At 44.9% G+C, this 19,967-nt stretch overlaps 1 protein-coding gene and 1 long non-coding RNA gene across 7 annotated transcripts in view; one reads left to right on the top strand and one right to left on the bottom strand.

Moving 5' to 3' along the window:
• The window catches only part of LOC142603311 (uncharacterized), a 144,527-nt gene that overhangs the window by 58,287 nt on the left and 66,273 nt on the right, over window positions 1–19,967 (top strand). The window lies entirely within an intron of this gene.
• LPAR4 (lysophosphatidic acid receptor 4) overlaps window positions 5,270–19,967 on the bottom strand; it is a 33,648-nt gene continuing 18,950 nt past the window's right edge. Inside the window, exons 1-3 of one of the 4 annotated variants that reach the window (XM_075763020.1) lie at window positions 17,372–18,398; window positions 12,099–12,239; window positions 5,270–6,948 (exon numbers count right to left, since the gene is read on the bottom strand). In XM_075763020.1, coding sequence (XP_075619135.1) covers window positions 5,749–6,795 — 1,047 coding nt within the window. In that variant the 5' untranslated portion in view covers window positions 6,796–6,948; window positions 12,099–12,239; window positions 17,372–18,398 and the 3' untranslated portion in view covers window positions 5,270–5,748. Of the gene's footprint in view, window positions 6,949–12,098; window positions 12,240–17,371; window positions 18,399–18,447; window positions 18,465–19,967 lie in introns of those variants that run through there. The other 3 variants (XM_075763023.1, XM_075763019.1, XM_075763022.1) reach the window with 3 other exon arrangements.

The raw sequence follows: 19,967 nt of genomic DNA, 5'->3' as shown, positions 1-19,967 counted from the left end.
CCTAAAGAGAAACCACTCAACTCCTTACTTATCCCAGTGTTTTAGGTGTGTGCGTCCTGTTGTTTTTCCATGGAAGTTAAATTTAAGAATTAAATGTGAGAACAGCCAGCAGTGTTAAACGTTATTTTAAAGTGGCAGTTTCCAGAGAAAAACCAAGAATAGTGCTATGTTTTCTTTTGCTGTGAAATGTGCCCGTTTCATAGAGGTTAAAATCACTGCGTCAAATGACAAGCTTAAGACTGTCCATTTTCTGCCCTCCCTTTCCCCCAGCCCAGCAGGCTCCAAAGTTCGACCAGCCTTTTTCCCCACGAGGAACCCCAGCAGGTACAGCCCGTGTCTCAATCTCTCACGCTTCCACTCACTGCATTGCACATCTACAGCAAGGGGCAGAACAAGCCCTTACCAATATACCCAGATATTGACAGAACAAACACAAAATAAAGAAGATTCCAGCAGCTGGAACTGGTACCCAGAGAAAAGGATATCTGACTATTGGTGTGGGAAGGAAAAAAAAAAAGTATTTTGAGTAGATCTTCCTCACTTTCTAGGCTCTTTAAGTGCATCATCTTGAATCTCCCACAAACTTAATTTTCTAAACAAGACATCTCCGTAGCACGGCATCTCAAGGGTGATTTGAGTTATGGTCCTTAGGAGTGTGTCGGAGAGCGAATGCACAGCTCGTAGCCAGACAGGACTCTCAGGGGTAAGCTTGAGGTCAGTGTTCAGAAGTTAAAATTACAGCTTTTCCGGCATTAGCGGGGGAAACGGCTTGGACTTCCAAGCTGATGAAGAATAGCTCTGCCTCTTTCTTAAATTAATGCTGAGCAACATAATCAGCTTACTGAAATGAGGGCTGTTTTGTTTCTGTTCTTAAATCCTACCCAAAGAACCATTTGCAGTCCGTCCTTTCGGATGCAGCGAAGCTTTGGGGTTATCCTGCGCTTAGGGTTACGTTTGCTCGGCAGGCACAGTGAGGCCCAGCCCTGGCCCAGCGGAGAAGGACAGGGTGGCTCTAATGACCCTTCTGCAGGATGGTCACCTTTGTGCAGCTGGCTGCCGAGCGGAGCTGGGGGTGCGCAGGAGCACGGCGGTGCTGCTCCTGGCATGCACCGCTCTGCCTGTTCTGCTTGGACTTTGCAGCCTGCATCAGTGAGCATTTCAGCATCTCCATGGCGTGCTGAGAAAACAGCCTCGGCTGCTCCTCTCACTTCCCTCACACCTCCTGCTTTTGGTTTCTCCAAACAGAGCGCTGCGTAGACACTTTCACAGGAACCTCTGTATGCTGCCTCAGAACAGGGACAGCAGCAATTCCTGCCCATTTTACAGCAAATCTACCCACTGGGAATGATATGGAGCGTTACTGGGGAGCTCTTTGGGGACACAGCCCTCAAAGAAGATAACCAGAGGTGCCATATAATCTTCTCAGTGTGATGGGTCTCCTTTGCCTTTACCAGCTGTTTGTCTGAGGGAAGTCCTTGCTGGGTTCTACAGCAGGTTTTTGCTGGGGAGGGGGAGCAGTCTCACTCCATCACCCCTGCAGCACCATGGGGAGAACTTCCTAAAAACATCATGGGGGTATTTTTAAAGGGACCTCGAGGCTGAATCCGCACAGCAGGTCTGCAGTGGGCAAGCTCAGGAGGAACAGAGCCTTGTTCTCTGATGTGTACCCGTGTACTCACGTGAACAGCACAGGAACTCTTCACCCTTCTCACACAAGGAGCCAGTACAAGACTTGTATATGTGACTTGTGCTGCCTCCTTGCCCTTGCATTTCATAGACTTGAGCCTAAGTAGTTCGTGCTGATTTCTGCAAAGCTGGTGAAGAATTATGCTGTCCCACCAACGCTTGGCACTGTTCATCTGATGTAGAGCCTGTTGTGTTACTAAGAAAAGCCTGCTGTGAGAGGAGGGGCTGTCACGGGGACTGTAACACCAAGCCCTGCTCCCTCCTGTCCTGACGTCTCCCATGCAAACTCAGACTGGTGTGGCATTTTGCATAGGTGTGCATAGACAAAGGTGAGTTTGGGCACAGAGGTTTTCATGTTGCCTTTTAAAGCTTCAGCTTTCCAGCAGGACAATGAGTTGCAAAGCTTGTGGTGAACTTATAGTGAGTGAATCGCGTGCGGAGAACTGGGGAGGAGGACAAGCGAGCTGGCTGGGAGCAATGAAATCCTTGAGTGCTGCTGTATGTTTAGCATCTGCGAGGATTGCCCGGTCCTGCCCCTCAGCTTCTCCTGGATAAAGGCATCAACTTCTAATTAATTTGATTTTTGCTTGTAAACTCCCAGTTGTGGTGCATGCCATTTGCTGACAATAGCCCTTTGTCAGACGAGCAGGAACGCTCAGCTGCACCTCAGCCAGAAAAACTGTGAATCCACTTTTCTTTTGCCACCATTGTTCCTTCCAGCTTGGCTTTACCAACATCTGAAAAATTACTTTTCCTCTCTCTGAATGCATAACTGGTTATTTATACACAAACCACAGAGCATTTACTTGGTATACCTGACCTAGAAAAAAAGATTAGTCAGGAACTATCCTACCAGATGTGCGTGTCAGTCAACATATGATCTCCATATAATTTATAAGGTATTAAATTACAAAATAATGAATCTTTTCAGTTAGCATTTTGGCACATGATGATAGTATTACATTTTATGTGAGAATATCGACCACAGCTCTTGCCCTATAAAACTGCAAACAGAAATTTGTAAGCGTTGGCACTAGTTGTGCTTAGAAAAAGACGCCCATTATGCTGGGATTACAGTTAAGCTATGTATGTAGAGCCTGGAGGTTGTCCAGTCACACGCAGTTCTTTCCCTCCTCTCTTTTAACATTTCCTTAAGAAGGCTAGACAGTGGTTTCTAGGTTAGATTATTTTTTTTTTTCCCGTTGGATTTAACTAGAGGAAGGTCTGCGGAGCGCAGAGTAGAAGGTCTTCCAGGATTCTTGCAAACAAGCTATTCCTCTGGGCCAAAACCTGCTCTCGCTCACCCTGGAGCCGCTTGAGCAGCCACCATGCGTGAGAACAGCCCTGTCCCACGAAGCTCCCAAACCCCACGTAACTCGGGAATCTCCTCTTTCCGCTTCTTGCGGCAAGTGGAAAGAAGCAGCTTTAAATTAGGACTTACAAGCTGACAGTTAAAAGGCTGGCCCTTGACAGCAAGCTGGTGTATAAATGAGTTTCTAGTCTTTCTTTGTAAAATTGAAATAATAAGGGGTTTTGCCTCGGAGAAGAGCACTCACTCATGTACCATATATTTTTCTTGCAAATAGGAAGAGGGTTTGAAACATACCCTCAGCTTTTTAGTGAATCCTTCTCCCTCTCATTCCTTCTATCTGCTGTCCCTACAAACGGAGCACTTAAGTACAATTTTTAACAACCAGCTGAGGGTAGGGCAGTGGAAGGGGGGTGCCCCACCTCTCGCACAGCTGAGGATGTGTCTGAGTTGTGGATGATTTCACAACCCCCTCTTCTTCGCTTGACAGTGCTGCGGTGTCAAGGACGGTTTGCTGCATACAGGAAAACCCTGCCCGCGGCGAAGCCTGTAAAATCCCTCTTGGCTCGCTTTGCATTTTGATCTGAAGTTATGGAAACAGCTTCTCTGAAATATATACATTTTATGGCAAGTGTTGAAACAGGCTCATCAGCCAAAGGAAATACGAATTTTAAAAAGCCCTCTAAACAGTTCAGTTCAGGCTTGCGCGGGAAGGAAAGGGGCATGGCACTGGCTTTCACTTTGCCTATGGTTAAGTGACAAATATTGATGCTTCTTAAAACACAGCTCATTGCTTCTCTTTGACGCAAACTTTTCCCAGCTGCTGACAAATCCGCTGTAATTGACTGTGCCCTTGTCCTGCCACATCTGTCTCATCCGCCAACCAGTTTCAATGACCTGTCCTTGTTTTCTGTTTTATTTTCTGCTCCAAAGTGGTGCCGTCCGAGGGTTTAATGTACAGTAAAAATCTCCCAAGCCAGTCTTTGTGCAAATTTCTAGTAAATACAGCTGTAACGGAAAGCTGCGATATAATAGTTTGGCTGCTCTCATACTTGTTATGAGCTGATCATATACTTTTCTGCAGTAAAAGCCAAAAGCCGGGACCACTAGACTAGCAACAGTCATTTTAGGGCTAGAATAGAATGATCTCTGGGGTCTGTCTTAGCCCTGGTAAGCAACTGACTTTTTTTTTTATTCAAAGTGAATGTAGAGCAACATAAACATTGCCTGCAAAGCGTAGTATTTTTGCAGCTGAATTCTTTTCACACTTTAAAAACCTGCGATTGCTTTAAGCAGTAATCACATTTAGCATGTAGCTCTCAGTAGCTCAGGAGGTTTGATCTGAGAGACTTTGGATAAATAGTTGAAAAGCATCTGTTCAATTAATACTTTGTCTCTTTTTTGCAACCTAGTCCTAGAAGTAGCTTTATGCTGTAATGTGGAAAATGTAGATTACTGATCTAACAAGTCGTAACTTTGCAGTTTCAAGTTATATTTTTTTCTCATTCATGTGTCTTACACTTCAGAGTGAATCAACCTGTTGAGCCTGTTATAGCTTCAAATACGAAACAATGGCTGGAGAAATGAACCATCTAGTAAAATGCAACGACGTACAGAGAGTTAACTTCCCATATGCTTATATAATCTTACAAAAGGGAATGCAGGATATGTAATTAATTGAAAACAAGAAAGCATTGCTGTAACTAAGAAAAAAAAGTGCAGCTACATTGTTTTACTTGCTCTTCTTTTGGAGTTATTTTGAGACCTTCCAGTTTAATTAGTCGACTGTACAGCAAAAGCCAGCAAGCAGTCGCTTACAAGACCTTCAGTTAACGGGGTGCTCGGACACCAGCTGTCTGTATCCAAACAAGCTCTTTGGGGTCAGCACTCTGTGGTTCTTCAGCTGCACACGTTTCCATACCAGAGATCTGCCCTTGCAAGAACTCTGGGGTTTCGGGCCCTTTCTTTCGGCTGACTTTGTAGTGTAACCCTTACCAGAAGTATCATCCCCTGGGATGTCAAAGTCCAGGTGCAGCAGGGCAGTAATGTGCTTGTTACTTCTCTCTAGAGGGGGCATTTAAAATAAATTAAAAGGTAGCTTAATCTGGCAAAAATGAAACTGTGTTATTAATTATTCTTTTCTCTTATTTTCTCTATCATTAAGTAACTGTTTCGCCTGCTTTCAAAACAATTATTTACACTTCAAACCTTGCCATACAATAAATTCAACGTGCCAGTATCTAGTAAACCAGGATGTATCCTCTTGCAGTGAAATAAGGAAAAGCCAAAAACTTTTATTATGCCTTTTTAAGCAAACATACATATTGTGTGACGTTATTGAGTTAACATATGATGATGCATCTCCAGAAGGCATGAAATATTGGCAGATAGCTCTAAGAAAATCAAATTTTCTATTTCCCGACTGATCCCATGTCAACTGCTAGGGAAAAAAAATGTCAAATGTTGGCATCTTCTGATTAAAGAAGCTGCTCTGTTCCCTCCTTAGTTGGCGCGTACGTTGTTACCTATCTGTAATCTCCAAAGGGAGATCCATTGGGATTTTTGTACTTCATGTTGACCTGTTGCATCTGATGGGACCATCTCAGTGTAAGGCTTTGTCTGCCTGTGTAGTTATTCCCCAGCAACTTTTCTTCATTGACACCGTGTGTGAACCCACATATTCTGAAACAACTATTTCACACATGGTGTTAATCAAAAATTAATGGGGGATAACACTGTGTGTAAACATCTCACTAGAAATGCGATTCAGATGTTGGGTCTCCTCCATTCGTGATAGCCTGGTCACTTATTTCATCCTGTGGCGCTGGTAGCGCAGTCTTTGTTAGAGGTGTCTCAGTCTTGAAAAGAGAGTCCATTTTTATTTGGGTTTTTATGTTGAAAGACTTCTGGAAGGATTCTGATGTAAAGTAGTAGATGAACGGGTCAAAGCAGCAGTTCATTGTTGCAATGCACAATGTGATTGGGTACATTGTCCTCGCAAACCTCTCCAAGGAGCAATTTGCTATCGCCTGGGACCGCACAAGAGCATACAAGAAGAGTATGGAATTGTAAGGCACAAAGCACACGACAAAAATGGCCACGTGCACAATGATCATTTTCAATACTTTCTCTTTGTTTGTCCCGATCTGAGACAAGGTGGCAGGTTTCCGGAGAGTCCTGAGAACTAGAGAAGAGCACGTAAGGTTGAGTAGCAAAGGAATTATGAATCCTACCACTTCAATAAATATAGTGATCTTAGACAGATAGGTTTTCCAGATACGTTTGGAAAAACCTTCGAAACAGGTTGTGCTGGTGTTGGAAATGTTGGTTGTGGAGAACAACGAAGCTGAAATTCCGCCGCTGAGGACCAGTATCCAAACACCAGCACAGACTATGGCAGAATTTCTCCTGGTCCTAATGGTGCGAGATCGGAATGGATAAACGATAGCAAGGAAACGGTCAACGCTAATGCAGGTGAGGAACAGCATGCTCCCGTAGATGTTAGTGAGAAATGCTGTACCAGAAATCTTGCACAGGCTGTCTCCAAAAGGCCAATGCCTGTTGAAGTTATAAAAAATTTTAAAAGGCAAAGTGAACACAAAAAGCAAATCTGAAACAGCCAGGTTTGTCATGAAAATGGCTGTTTCGCTTCGCATTTTCATCCGAAAGCAGAAAACAAAGAGGGAGGCACAGTTAGTAATCAAACCAAGGATGAAGACCACGCTGTACACGGCTCCATACAAGTTGTACTTAAAGGAATCATCTGTCAAACAAGTATGATTGTTGCTGTGGTTTCCCATGCCAAGTTTGTGATGTGCTTCCAAAGAACTTCAAAGTCTACTTCAGTGACATCCATAAAATAAGGCAGTGATCTCTTCTCTTCCTGAAGGAACGCATTCCAGGAAGGTTGCTTGACACCTTGCTACCACGGCTCAGTCACAAATCCTTTCATCCTAAAGGAGAGAGAAACAGAAGCCATCAGTCTTGCAACCTGCTATCAACTAACGTGACAGAGAACACGTACTCTTTCTTTTCCAAATGAACGGATGCGCAACCAAGACCAGTAATTAGTTGGCAATTAGTTTGTACGATTACTGGGATTTTTCAAAATTGAACGCAGCAGTTACTGTACTCAGCTTTTCCTTTCCTTCCTCCATCGCTCCCTCGTCCTCCTATTGGAAGGAGAGGGGTCGCTAATTCCAACTTTCCACTTGGAAATGTTTTTCTTTAAAATTTGAGATGGAATTGATGTTTGGAAATAAATTAAATCATGGACCCACAATACTGCCCAGGTATAGAATCAAACAGTCTGAAACGTTCACCTAAACTTGTAACAAGAGGAGAAAGAAGCTGAAAGGTTTAGTGTTTGTTTTTTAACTGTGCAGAAATGAAATTTCTATGCTTTTTTAACCTTTCTGATGCAAAAGTATTAACCACCACCGCCCCCAAACCTATGCTAACAAAGTACCGCTTTGCCTTTTTTCTACTTGAAAGTAGGAGCATCCTTACACACGTTTTTCAAAGTGAAAAACTGAAATGATGTATTTCAGAAATGTTTTTTTCAAAAATACTTTCCAAAGTTAAGCTTGCCACTTTTGGAAAATGTTGCCTTCACCCCCCCCCCCCCCCCCCCCCCCTTAAGAATTCCAGCAAAAATGGTATTACTTTCAAGAGGACATTTTTGCAAATGTAAAATGCTTTGCAAAAAGGACTTCTCTGAGTTGTACTGACAGCTTCACTGAAGTCTTCTCTTCGTCAAGGTTCAGAACCTGAAATTTGGGAAACCTCATAAACTACACTCTCATAAGATCTTGTCCCAATTCAGGAAGCTTTAGAGAAGTGTAGAGTTGGAGCAAGCATGCCGTTTGTTGGAAATCAGAGTGAGAAGGGTTTGTGTGTCGGAATACGGGCAGGGCAGCCCGTACGTCTTGGAAACGTGGAGCAAAGTTGGATAACTAAGGGAAAGACCTTTGCCTTGTAAAATACAGCAAACCAAATATGAAACAAAGTTTGTAATCTTCTTGTAATCTAAGAAACATCTTAGTAACTACAACTATGGAGTGATTTAGAGAGATGAAACCCTTGTGAAGAATAGGATCCTTTCCAGCAAGTGATCTCTGTCAACATAGTTTCAACAGCAAACATACAACTGAGCAAGCTTGTGTTAAAGGTTGAAATGGCAATGTGTAAACAAATAAACTGGGGAAGAAAGCACGAAATCAAGAAAATTTGGGACACAAGCTGACCTGATTTTTGAAAATCAAATGTTTTCCATATGTTTTCCTACTGGAAAAGCTCATGCTGAGAGTTGTTCTTGCATGCAGGCTGTCAGGGAGCGAGCTGGTAAAATGTCAAGTGTTGAGCAAGATGTAATAGCCTCGGCTTTGCCAGATGGAAGGTGTGAGTTCTGCCCTCACCTGGGAGTGCCCGGACAGCTGCAAAAACCAGCGCCGTGACCCAGAGAGCAGGCAGCACCTCGCCTTTGCACCTGAGAGGTTAGTCGGACGTAAAGCAAAATAGCAGGAAGGGAGGATCCCCAGATCTCACTGCTCAGAAAGATGACTTTCAAATGACTTGAACTTTTTGACATCCAAAAAGATAACTTGGAACTATTAGGGGTCTCCTGTCGGGGAGGGTTCATGCTCTCTGCAGGCCGGCGTTTTGTGCTGGTTTGCTGTTCTGGCTGTGCTTGCTCTGCATGCCTTGAACTACTGGAATTCCCTGTGATTTTCCTAGGTGGCTTTGGTACACGCTCTTCACCCAATTTAGTAAATCCTTCCTTCTTTTTAGTTGCGTTTTGAGTTACGCGTTTGCAATGATATCCTGTATTAGCAAATGTTGAAACCAGAAGTAGATACGCCCTTATCCGATTGCTGTTGGTTGTGTGGTAATGCCAGAGGAGACCGAAGCCCGCGTTGGGGCTTTAGATCATGTGTAAGCAGGTGCTTCGTTATGCAAACTGTACAGCGCTTTGGGGACAGAGGGACAGAGCAGGGAACGGGCTGTGCAGGGGAACAAAACGTTCCTTGCGCCCCTGTGGGCTTTTGCACTCATCTCAGTATTTTTCCTACTAAATTCACGGCTAAATTAACTTCATAGTGAAATGACCTAAAGAAGATACCAAGAATTTCAACTTATGAAAAGGATAGTAGTAAAATCTCAAAGGTGCACTTTCTTTCAGTATGAGGTAATCTAAATAAGCAAAGGTCTCACCTATAGGTTGAAACGCCTTTGAGCAAGAACTTAGTCAGATTCAAAAGCGCACATGAGCTCCAAAAGGAATAGCTGTGCCTCTTGGCTTAACCCACAGCCTAATGCATTAAATTCTTGGCTTGGAACTCCCTTTCAGTGAAGAAAGAGAGTGCATGTTATCTCCATCAGGAACAATTTTTGTTTATGCTGAAATGTAACCTCCATAAGTAGATCTTTTTCTTCTGCGGGGCGTAAAAACCAGGTGCACCAGACTGTCCTGGTCCAGGCTTCATCTCTGGGTCCTGACTGGGGAGGTGTGAGGGGGATTGGGTGTCCTTCGAAACCTTACACAGCCGTGTGCCTGGGAGGTCGATGGAAACCCCGCTTTCCACTCTGTGCACACAGTCCAGGATTTTGGCTGTTCCTCAAAACACAGCCCTGACGCAGCAGGTTTGAAAGGCAGCTTTGAAATGCTCACCTTTAGTACTGACACTCATGGTCGTTGCCAGCAGCCTGACCTAGATACTCGTTACACAGGAGAAAAGATGCTCCATCACTTGATTCTTCTTTCCCTGCTCTGCATCAGCCAGCCACACGGTGAAATACCAGTTTTTCTGGTGTGTGAATCTACGGGGATTGCCTGCCAGCAATTGTCTAGCTAAGTTACGGTCTTTAAAATACAGGCCTTTAAAATATTCCTATCTAACACCGAGGTGTTTAAAGAAGCTGAAAAGTTGCTTTCAAACTCAGCCACGTGCTTTAAATTTTGCAGCATGAGCCTACAGTTTTAGTTTTCTGAATGTAAGAGTCACTTTCCTTCCTTCTCACTAAGGATTAAAGCAGTAGGATGCTCGTTGTGTACACCGTGTTCACTACTGCTGTTGCCTTGCTGGGGAAAGAAAATTAGCAATACATTTTAAAATGCTGAATTAAGTGACTATAAAGAAAACCACCTTACCGTTCTGTTTTTCAGGCAGGCCAAAACTTTAAATCCTGTATCTGAAACGGGGCGGGGGCAGTACCCAAGGGGAGGATGTATCTAGCTGTTGTCAGAAGCGGTGCCATAACAGAATATACAGCCAGTTTAATGTGGTAATATTGAGCATATTCTCCCTCGTAGCGGGGATGGTACAAGCAAACCTTCTGCAGCTCTCTCTTACGCAGCCCTGTGATTCTCAGAGTTATGAAGCAGGGTGCAGCAGAGTAGCTGACAGGGTTTGCTCCCGTTTGCCTTGTATTGTAGAGATATCCCCTGTCCTCCCTGTACGGAAAAGAAAGGAAAACTTCTGCGTATTGCTTCCTACGGTGCACAAGTATCCTGTTTACAATTCTTGAATTTCCTCCGCCTGGCACCCCAAGACATCTTCAAAACAACCAGCTTGCAGCTGAATTCAGATCAAGCATTTGTTAGTACAAAAACTTACTGCAGGTAAAAAGCACGCTTCACAATCGGATTCTGTAATTCCATTGAGCCCATTCTTTCTGCTTCATGTGTCCCATTTTCCACAAGTCCATCAAACTGAGGTCACAAAAAACAGTGTGAAGTTTGGGACTGATGTTTTTGCTTCTTTACGTTTTCTTTTTCTCATGTGAGATGTAAGATGAATCTTTTTCAGTCTGAATATGTAGGACATCCTCTGTGCGTTCATCTAAATAACTGCAAAGCCTTTTCTTGTGAGGTCTGACACAGACCAAACATTGAAAACCTTTCAAATCTGAAGGATGTCTTTCTGGATTACCACTATGTGTACTTAGGTTATCTCTAAATCTTGAGACACAAAGGTTTGATGGGTACAGAAGCCAAAACCTGACAGATCAAGAGGTGGGGTCCTGGCTTTGGGGGGGTTCTCTGGGCTTTGTCCAGAAACGTCTCTAGGTTATAGCAGCACTTGTTGTGTTTTGATATGGTCTCAGACCCTGACCTTGGAAATAAATGAGTATTTCCCTTGGGCACAGCACGCACTTTATGCCTTCTCTTGACAAGAACTACATTCATTAGAGGGTTTTCACTTCCCTCTTACTCACCCAGTTGGTACAATGATCGTACGGTGTGTAACTCGCCTCCTCCGCTGAGCCCAGGGTTACAGCTTTAACAACCACCAACTCTATCATTTCTTCAATTCTTGGTGTTTATTTCCCTCCTTCATTCTGCTTTAATTATGCAGAAGGCTCAAAAAAGGTTTTGTTGGTTGGGGAGATGGAGGAAGAGCTGTTTGGGTTTTTTGAAGATTTTTGCATGGATGATAATTCTGTATAAGGCTACAGGACTCGGATTCTTGCAGACTACGTCCTATAGGTAAGGTGAGGTATACTGCAACTGTTTGAATACAGATTAAATAGATAAACGAGAAACTTTTTCCACCTGAAAAAGTAAACATTTCTGACAATTCTATGGCAGTGCTAATGAGGAATCGTAACACCCCCAAGCTATCGTTTCTAAAGGCTTACAAATGTTCACTTGAAAACCACGAAACATGAATTCAAAGAAAGCAAAGCAGCGATGGAAAACGCAACAAAACCGTCACACCGCTGAGCTCCCCGCTGCTTTGCCGCTCTTGCAATACCTCAGTGCCTGCAACGGGAGCTCCACTTACTCATACTTTCTCTTTCCAATAAAAGTTTCACTAGTTATTTTTGGTTGCAAAGAACTTTGAGAGCATCAGCCGAAAGCAGTTACAAGAGCAAACCTCCAGTTCGAGGGAATCTGGTTGCTGGCTTTTCCCTTTTGGAGGCTGACGAGGCGGTAGCTGTGTTGCACAGCCACGCTGGCTCCGTTTTCCCAGTGCCAGCAGCGTGGGCTTAGGGAAAGCTGTACCTGCGACGGCGGGCGTTGCCGGACCCGGCTGCTGCAGCAGGGAAATGCCTGGGGATGGGAAATGCCTTGGGACACCAGTTTGGCTTTTAAAGTGACCGGTTTGCAGAGTTGCTGTGAGCTCTCCGTCCTCCCCGGAGCTTCCTGCGGTTGCACGGTAACCTCGGCCTAGGGTTCTTCCCTGGTGTGGTAGGAGCAGGAGAAAGGCTGGGATTAGACAGTGGGAAACGAAGCAGCTGCCTGTAAACAAAGCACCATTGACTATATGAAGTGACGGAAAGTAGAAATGCTTTAATCTCTTTCATTTACTAATCCCAAATGATGTATTTGAGAACAGTAGGAAAGAAGTAGACAGAAGTGTGACTTTGAAGTCCAGCAAAGGTTTCTGTAGCTTCAAAGAGCCATTCTTCCCTGTGTTTTATCAGAGTGAATGCCTAGCCGGTACGCCCGGCACAAGGGGGACGTTTTCTGATGATTAGCATAAAAGGCAGGCAGGCTTTTATTCATGGCTTTGACACTTATTGTGCAAGGCTCTTCAGTACCATCAGTACCTTCATGCCCCAGTGTTTGCCGTGAGTGTCGTGATGTCTCCCGCACCTGGTGGGAAGGTGAGATCATGAGTTGCTCGTGATGGTTTCAGTCCATCAGGTTTCACCGCCTGCTTTTCAAATCTTCTTTGAGAGAAGAAAAACAAAACGTGGGAGCCCACGGGGCATTTCCCTTTGCTCAGCCACCAAGAGCGATCCCAGGGACCCGCTGGGATTAGCTGGGAACGTGCCGGCCACTCCTTTCATCCCTGCCTGGGGTGGCTTTGGCTCTCCAGAACCTCTCAGACCCTCCAAGTTCAACAGCTACTTTCCATTGCTTGGAAGTCAGTGAATGAATTGCGGCAAGACCCCAATTTAATTTTTCTCCAAGACGGAGTGGGGCAGTGGAAACCTGAGCCTATCGGACCTAATCCTAAAGGCGCTCTCCTTTTTTCTCCCCCCCCCTTTTTTTTTTTTTAATTGCTCAGCACTGTTGTCTCCTAACTGTCCTCTGAGACTTACAAAGCATTTCCTGCTCATGGTGACTTCTCTGTGCTGTATCTGTTTTGTATTGAGCTAATTAAAATGTTTCCTTCTGAAGAGAATAGTGAACTGACTTACCCCATATTCAGACACTGATCCTCAGGGCATGACTCTCTCTTTGTTTTCACTGAGAATGTCTCTCTCCATTTACATCACCACTTTAACCCTTGACGTGCTTTGGCCTTCCCCATCCACTACGGCCTTCGGAGAGCCTGGTCCAGAAATGATGAAATTCACCCCAAACTTCTCAGCAAAGCTTGCATTATTTTACTCTTGTAAGAGGGACTTTTTTTGCCGGCAAAGGAACCTCAGTCTGATGATGGAAGACTCTAAGAATGCTGCGTTTTTTGACCATCAGGTCTCTCATTAAGGGGAGATCCCTTTATAATAGCATTGCTAGATTCAATAGAAATCCCAGTAAGAGAAGGTTTAGATGCAAAGAAAAAACTGATGAACTGAAGAAAAGCAGAGTTACGCTGTTTGACCCAATACTTGAAGATTTACAGGTTGTTTTCACTCAGAAGTAGAAGTTGGTGACGGAGGTAGCTGTGTCTTTGATGTAGCCCTGTTTATTTACAAAGCGTGGTTAAGAAAAAAAAAAATAAAAATAAGAGAGTCCTGTTTCCCTGAACCACTGGGGAATCCAACAACAGGACTCGGTTTATTTGCTTACGGTTCCAAAACACTTTCCAGTCAGCGTCCTGCCCAAAAAGCTTCCTTTCTTTGCTTTCTCTGACACAATTTCCAGTGGTTCCTCGGTGATTGCTTGACTTTTTGGCTCCTTGTTGCCTTTACTCGGCTCCTCGCGAGGCGCCTGCAGCCGCATGAAGCCTTCCTTTCACCCGAGCCCGGACTGACCGCTCTCGCCGCGGGCTGGTTCCTCTGCAGTCCCTTTGCTGAAGCTGGAGAGCTGAACTTTCACCTCTGTTTATCCAAAAATTATAGGCTTTTTTCTTCCCCCCCTCCCCTTGCATATATTAGCACCAACAAGCGTCCATCCAGCCGCCAACACCACAGCACAGACACCTATTTCAGCTTTTGCGAGCTGAACCGGGTGCGGGGAGGTGCGGCTGGTTTCCTTGCGGGTGCTGAGCACAGAAGGCAATCTGTACTCCGGTGCTCAGGACCCTGGGGTATCTGTACCCTGCGCTTATTTACTGGAAGGATTTGATAAAATAGGGCTTTGTTCTCTCAAACTGCTTTATTCTGGGGGGGAAAGGGGAAGGTTTGAGAACTCTCTTCTGACAGCAGCGTGGTCTGGGTGGGTATCGTCAGCCCGAGAGTCGTTTGCTCTGGTCTCTGAGTGCCGGAGATGCGCAGTCCCTCCCGGAGCTGCTGGGCTCCCTGTTCTCCTCGGTGCACGTTTCTCAGCAAGAAATTTTTGCTGATTGGGAGGCATGATTGGAGTTTTCACGTCATCTCACCCTCAACTCCCCTCTGGAGAAAAACCTTAAGTTCTTGAAATATATTTAGTGGTGTGTAATGAAGGGATGCGTGAGGAAGCACAGCACATGGCCACGCTATTTCTCAGTAAGAACTACAGAGGGTAAATTTGCACTAATGCGTTAAAATAAATAAGTGACTTCGCAATGCAAAAGTATCAGATCTCAGCCAGTGAGTGATGTTTCTGTAGTGAAGTTTCTTAGAAATCAGATTTCTAATAATGAGATGAGAGAAGGGGAATGACACTTTGGCGCTGTATAAGGGATGCTGCTTTTACTGCTAAATGTGGTAATTTGCATTTACCGTGCAACAGCAAATGCATGCTGAGGCGGAAGATGGTGCGTTATCTGCAGGTTCAAGAAATTAAACTGGGAATATTATTAGATGAAAATAAGAGCTTCCATTGTGGCTATCTATTTACAGGCATAATAGGTTCTCAAAATGTCACGAGCTCATGTTACATACCGAGAAAGCAATCTGCCTTGTTGCTAGCGTGCATCTTTGTCTCAGGGCTTAGGGACTGATGAATGTCCCTCAATTTCGCTTGCCAAGATAAAGAGACTTTCTTTTTTCTACAAAACCAAACTGTTACAAATAATACAGAAAATTTTCCTTGCAGCTGAGGTCAGCTCAGGCTAGTTTGGCTCCAAAGTGATGTGGATCTTTACCCCCTTTTCTGGGACTGAGCTGAGAAGATGGTACATTAGAGGAAGTCTTGCAGAGCCACTGTCTGTTCTGGTGAATAAAGAGCTCCTCTTTTCGAGGAGAGAATTTGCCTTTTGTGAAAGGTGGTGGCTCCCCTGCCCTGAGACTAAATCGGATCCTTATTTACGGAGGAGGAGCAACATGTGAAGGGGCAGAGTGAGTCTCTGCACGCATGCTTGACCTGGAAAGACCTATTGAGGCTGGAGGTGTGCTCCAGGAGCCATCCTCACCCACCCCAGTTTGTGATCCTGGGGCACTGTGTGAGCCACCAGGCTGGGACCACCACGTCACCCCTGTGCACCTGGCCAGCAGCACGCAGACATCGGTAAACACAGCCCTGACGCTCAGATACGCTTCAGCCAGAGTTAGCCGCAACCTGCACAGATGCATCCCAAACAGCGGCATAAACAGGCATGGCTGCAAAGGGCCACGTACGTGCCGAGGCAGTACCACGATACCCAAGTCCCAAATTGTTTTGCCATGTACTGCTCTCCCCAAGGAGCAATCCTCTCTCACCTTCTGTTCCAGAGTAACATACCCTCCTGCAGTGCACCCTTTCCCCGGGATCTGGCCCGAGGGTTGGGTAAAATCGCCTTAATTCCTGCTCTTGTGCTCCAGCCATGAGGTCACAGGCTGAACTAGAGCAACCATCTTACAGCTGGGAGTGCATCCTCTCCCTGGCACAACCTGCAGCGCTCGGGCACCGTGAATGTTTCGATTGCCGCTTCTCAGAAACCCGGGAGGCGCAGGTTTTCGTTATTTTTTTTCCCTTCCTCATTACAATACTCTGAATGAAAGTGAATGGGTAGTTGTGTTCAGGCATTAGTTCTGTTTGTCTGCGTAGGAGCTGAGCTCCCAACTGCAGAATTTGAAAGATGCTGATTTTTATCAACTGACATAACCCCAGCTGAGGAGTAGTCTCATTTTTAGTCTCACAGGATTAAAGTGAAATGTATGCTCAGCCTCCCCCTCCCTCCCTCCCATGGTTTTCAGGATTTTCTTTTAAAATGCAGAGGCTTTGAACCCCCTAAAGTCCCAAGGTTAGTTTCCTGCCTGTTTTATTTTGGATTTCAGAAAGCTAGTAAGGGAAAGAAGATGGAAATGTGCTATGAGGGGGGGAATATCCTTATCACCGATCTGTGAACTTTGCACTTCCCATCCTCTGGGTTTTACTGTTCTGTTCATGTAGGGGAGTGATATAAACACATCCAATTGTCTCATCTCAAACCAAGATTAAGCAGTATCATTAAAAACCCCAAACTTTTCTTGCAAATTCTTCTGCAGTGGGCTTATACTGTATTAAATCCTATTTCTTCCAAACAGCTGCATCTTTAGATTAAGTATGTTGTTCATCATTCCTTTTACTTCTGACACCAGTTTTTCTATCTGCTTAAAGCTGTATTTGAATTTGTTTCATGGAATTTTGCCACTGAGCTTAAAAGGAGTAGATTTTAGCCATAAGTGAAAGCCAAAGTGATAAATGAAATTTTAAACTTTTGCAGTATAAAAAATATAACTTATTTCCTAATTTTTAATACAGTTTGTAGGCACTAGACCTCACATTACATGAAACTGAAAGCATGTATCATTGCAAGCTGAAAGTCTAAGTTTATGCCACATTTATATACAAACCTTTCCTAAGCTTATATTAAAGTGTCTTTATGATACTGACTTCAAGTACACACACACACACAAAAAAAAAGCCCTAACCAAGGGATATTTTTCGCAAATCTGAAAGAAACAACAGGAACAGAAAAGTCCTTAACTTGTCATCTGCAGTGACATGATGAGAATTACGATGTGAATTATAACAATTTCCACTGCAGCAGTTTGGAGGAGTAGCTCCCATAGTAATCGCTTTCCAAAAACTTGGAGATCGTCTTTCTCACTTTAAACAGAAACATTCGCCTCTCCCATCCCAACCGTAGCAAAGCTCAAGTAAGAGGAATGAGAGCTGCCTGTACAGAAAAAACATTGCTAATCTCCATTGAAACGTACAACTCGAGCCCATCCCCGGCCAGTTTTATCCCACAGATTTCTCTGAGCCGTCAGATTTCAGAAAACACTAAAATCCTTTTTTTTTTTTTTTTCAGAGCTGACATGAAATCTGCATGCTTTTCTGCTGAGTTAAAAAGTGAGGAAATAGAAACTTACCACGGCAGAGCAGCCGGGGCTGCGATCACGCCCGCCGCTCGGCAGATTTCAGCCCAGTTCCTCCCTGACAGCCCACATTTATCCTTTTTGTGTGCATGGAACGCAAGCCGAGTTAGTCCCACGCGGAAGATCTGCGTGTTCGAGTTTCTAAAAGTTCACCCGTTCATCTTTAAAATCTAAAGCGACTGGCAGTTGTCTGCCTTCCTTTGTTCGGAGAGGAAACAAAACCGCTGTACGCTGCAGCCATCGTGTCTTGGGAAACGGGACACAAGAATGGGCCCAATGTCTGGGCAGGGTCTGTGGGCAGGGGGAACTCTTGGGGGTCTCGCTAGGAAACGCTCTCCATTGGGCAGGGATGTATTATTAGTGCCGGCCCGCCCCGCGCCCGGGTCTCTGCCGGGTCCCTCTCGCAGGGCTGTATTCCCTTCCCCAGCATCGCCCAGCAGCTCCCAGTTCAGAATTAGCAGCTTAAGGACAGCCCGACAATGGGTAACGCGGATTTCCTGAGCAATTAGCTGGCGGACACAGACTGCGAGAGCGTGCCCGCGCCTCCGCGCGCCGGGGATGGTAATGAGCCGGGGAAAAGCTGTTTAAATCTCGGATTTTCCTTTGCATGGCTGTAATTGTTTTTCTTTCCAATTAAAAAAGCGAGGAGGAGCGGGGGGAGCTGGGAATCGGGAAAGCATTGGGTAAGAAGCTGCAAAGCAAAGCTGGCCATAAAAATAAAATAGCTTTCTAAACAGATTTAGAAAAGGGTTGTTTTTCAGGTTGGGGGTTGTGGTTTTTGGGTTGTTTTTTTTTTGTTTTTTTTTTTTTGTTGTTGTTTTTTAAATCTTCTCAAAGGAATTGACTAAAACAGCCTGGGCTCTTGTCCCCCAGCCGTTTGCTCTGAAAGCCCTGGGTTCCTGCTGGAAAACCTGTAGGCTTTCAAACGTTCAGGGACATAATTAAAAATACTCCAGGGAAGCGTGGCTGCTTTTCCCTGTGTAGCTCACCCTGAGAGCTGCTGCCGCCTTTCAGTGAATCTGCCTTCCAGCACAGCCACTAGCTAAAAGCTTTTTATTTTTCTCTCTTACCTTTAACATCAGCCTGTTTATGCCGTGGAGCAGCTGGTGCCCTTTTATTTCTTTTTCATCCCTCTCCAGTTCCATAGGTTTGAAATCCTGAGTCTGCTTTTAAAGCCCAGCCTCCCACCTAACGTGTCTCGCTCGCGTTGTGTTTGTCTCTCCTTTTCCTCCGCTCTTCTTGGCTGTTCCCACAGGCAGCCAAGGCCAGTAAACAACTCATTGTGAAGCTGGAACTAATGTTATTCCTTGGGCTGGTGGCTGATGCAGCGGTCTCTGACTCGCTTCTGCAGCACGGCCCAGCTGCCGCGGGCTTTTATCCAGTCGATGCAAATAACTTCCTGAATATCTCATATAACAGCCCAACTCCAGTCTGCAAAACCCCATCCTCTGAGGGCTCACGGTTTAACGAAACGTATAAAAACACGAGCGTGGATTTGGACTGAAAACGGTGAAGGTGCAGATGTTTCCTGCCCCCAATGGTCAAAGGTCCGTTTTGCCTTTTTTTAGCTGGTAAAGATGACAGACGATCCGGGTAAATTGTGAAGGGATGGCCAAAGCTACCGGCCATCACCTCGCTCGTGTACAAATGTGGGGGTGAATATGTGGGCTGGGAGAAGGCTCGAGATGCAAAACCCACCGGTAAACTCAGAATCAGCTTTGGCCCTTCATGGCTAGCGGGCATTTTCGGGCTGGCTGCATGGAAATCCCCGTCCCTCGGCGATAATGCGGCTGCTTCTCACACCCCGGGGGCCATTCGTATGCGAGTGTGAGTGCTCTCAGTGGGGACCAATTAAACAACATGTCTGCATTTGAAATCGCCCTTTTTAGGGAAAGAAGCGTGGTTTAGATGGTTTGAAGCGGGGTGTGCTGACACAGATTAAAATAAGCACACTGAAACTCTCTTCAGATTAACATTTTGTGTGTCAGGCTTCAAAACTACCAGTCGCTGGGCAACCCCGTTAGAGAGGAGGCTTATTACTCCTTGAAGATTAAATACAGCATAAATCTTAAAACAAAACTTCTGTGCTGCTTACAGTATTTAGTCAGAATGTGGCAACTGTGTCACTTTGGTGCTTTTGGAATTTAACCAGGCAGCTGTACCTATCTGGGATGTTTGCTTTCTCTCTAGAGTTACTGGTTTCATTAAACGCTCCTAACAAAAGTCTTCAGCTGTTGTGAACTTCAAGGGCTCTCCGAAACTCCTCCTTAAAACATTACCTCTAACCTAACAGGAGACCAGGGATGGTATTTTTGCCCTTTAGGGAGTCCGTCCTTCTAAACCATCGTCGCGGTTCCAACTTCACATCCATCCACGATTGCCATTGAATTCAAAAGCATCTCTAGCGAGCAGGTTATTCGGTCACCTGTTACTTTGGGTTTTCTCTTTGAAAAGGAGCATCTTTTTCTGCTGGCTATAGCCAAAACTAGAAGCTGGAAAAGTAGAATCTCTAGGTTGACCCATGATGCTACTCTCCAGCCCTGAGAGATTATTTAAAAAAAAAAAAAAAATCCCAAATTTTTCCCTTATG

This window comes from Balearica regulorum, chromosome 11 (assembly GCF_011004875.1).
Source record: "Balearica regulorum gibbericeps isolate bBalReg1 chromosome 11, bBalReg1.pri, whole genome shotgun sequence".
NCBI lineage: Eukaryota > Metazoa > Chordata > Aves > Gruiformes > Gruidae > Balearica > Balearica regulorum.
This window is presented reverse-complemented; position numbering and strand designations above follow the sequence as displayed.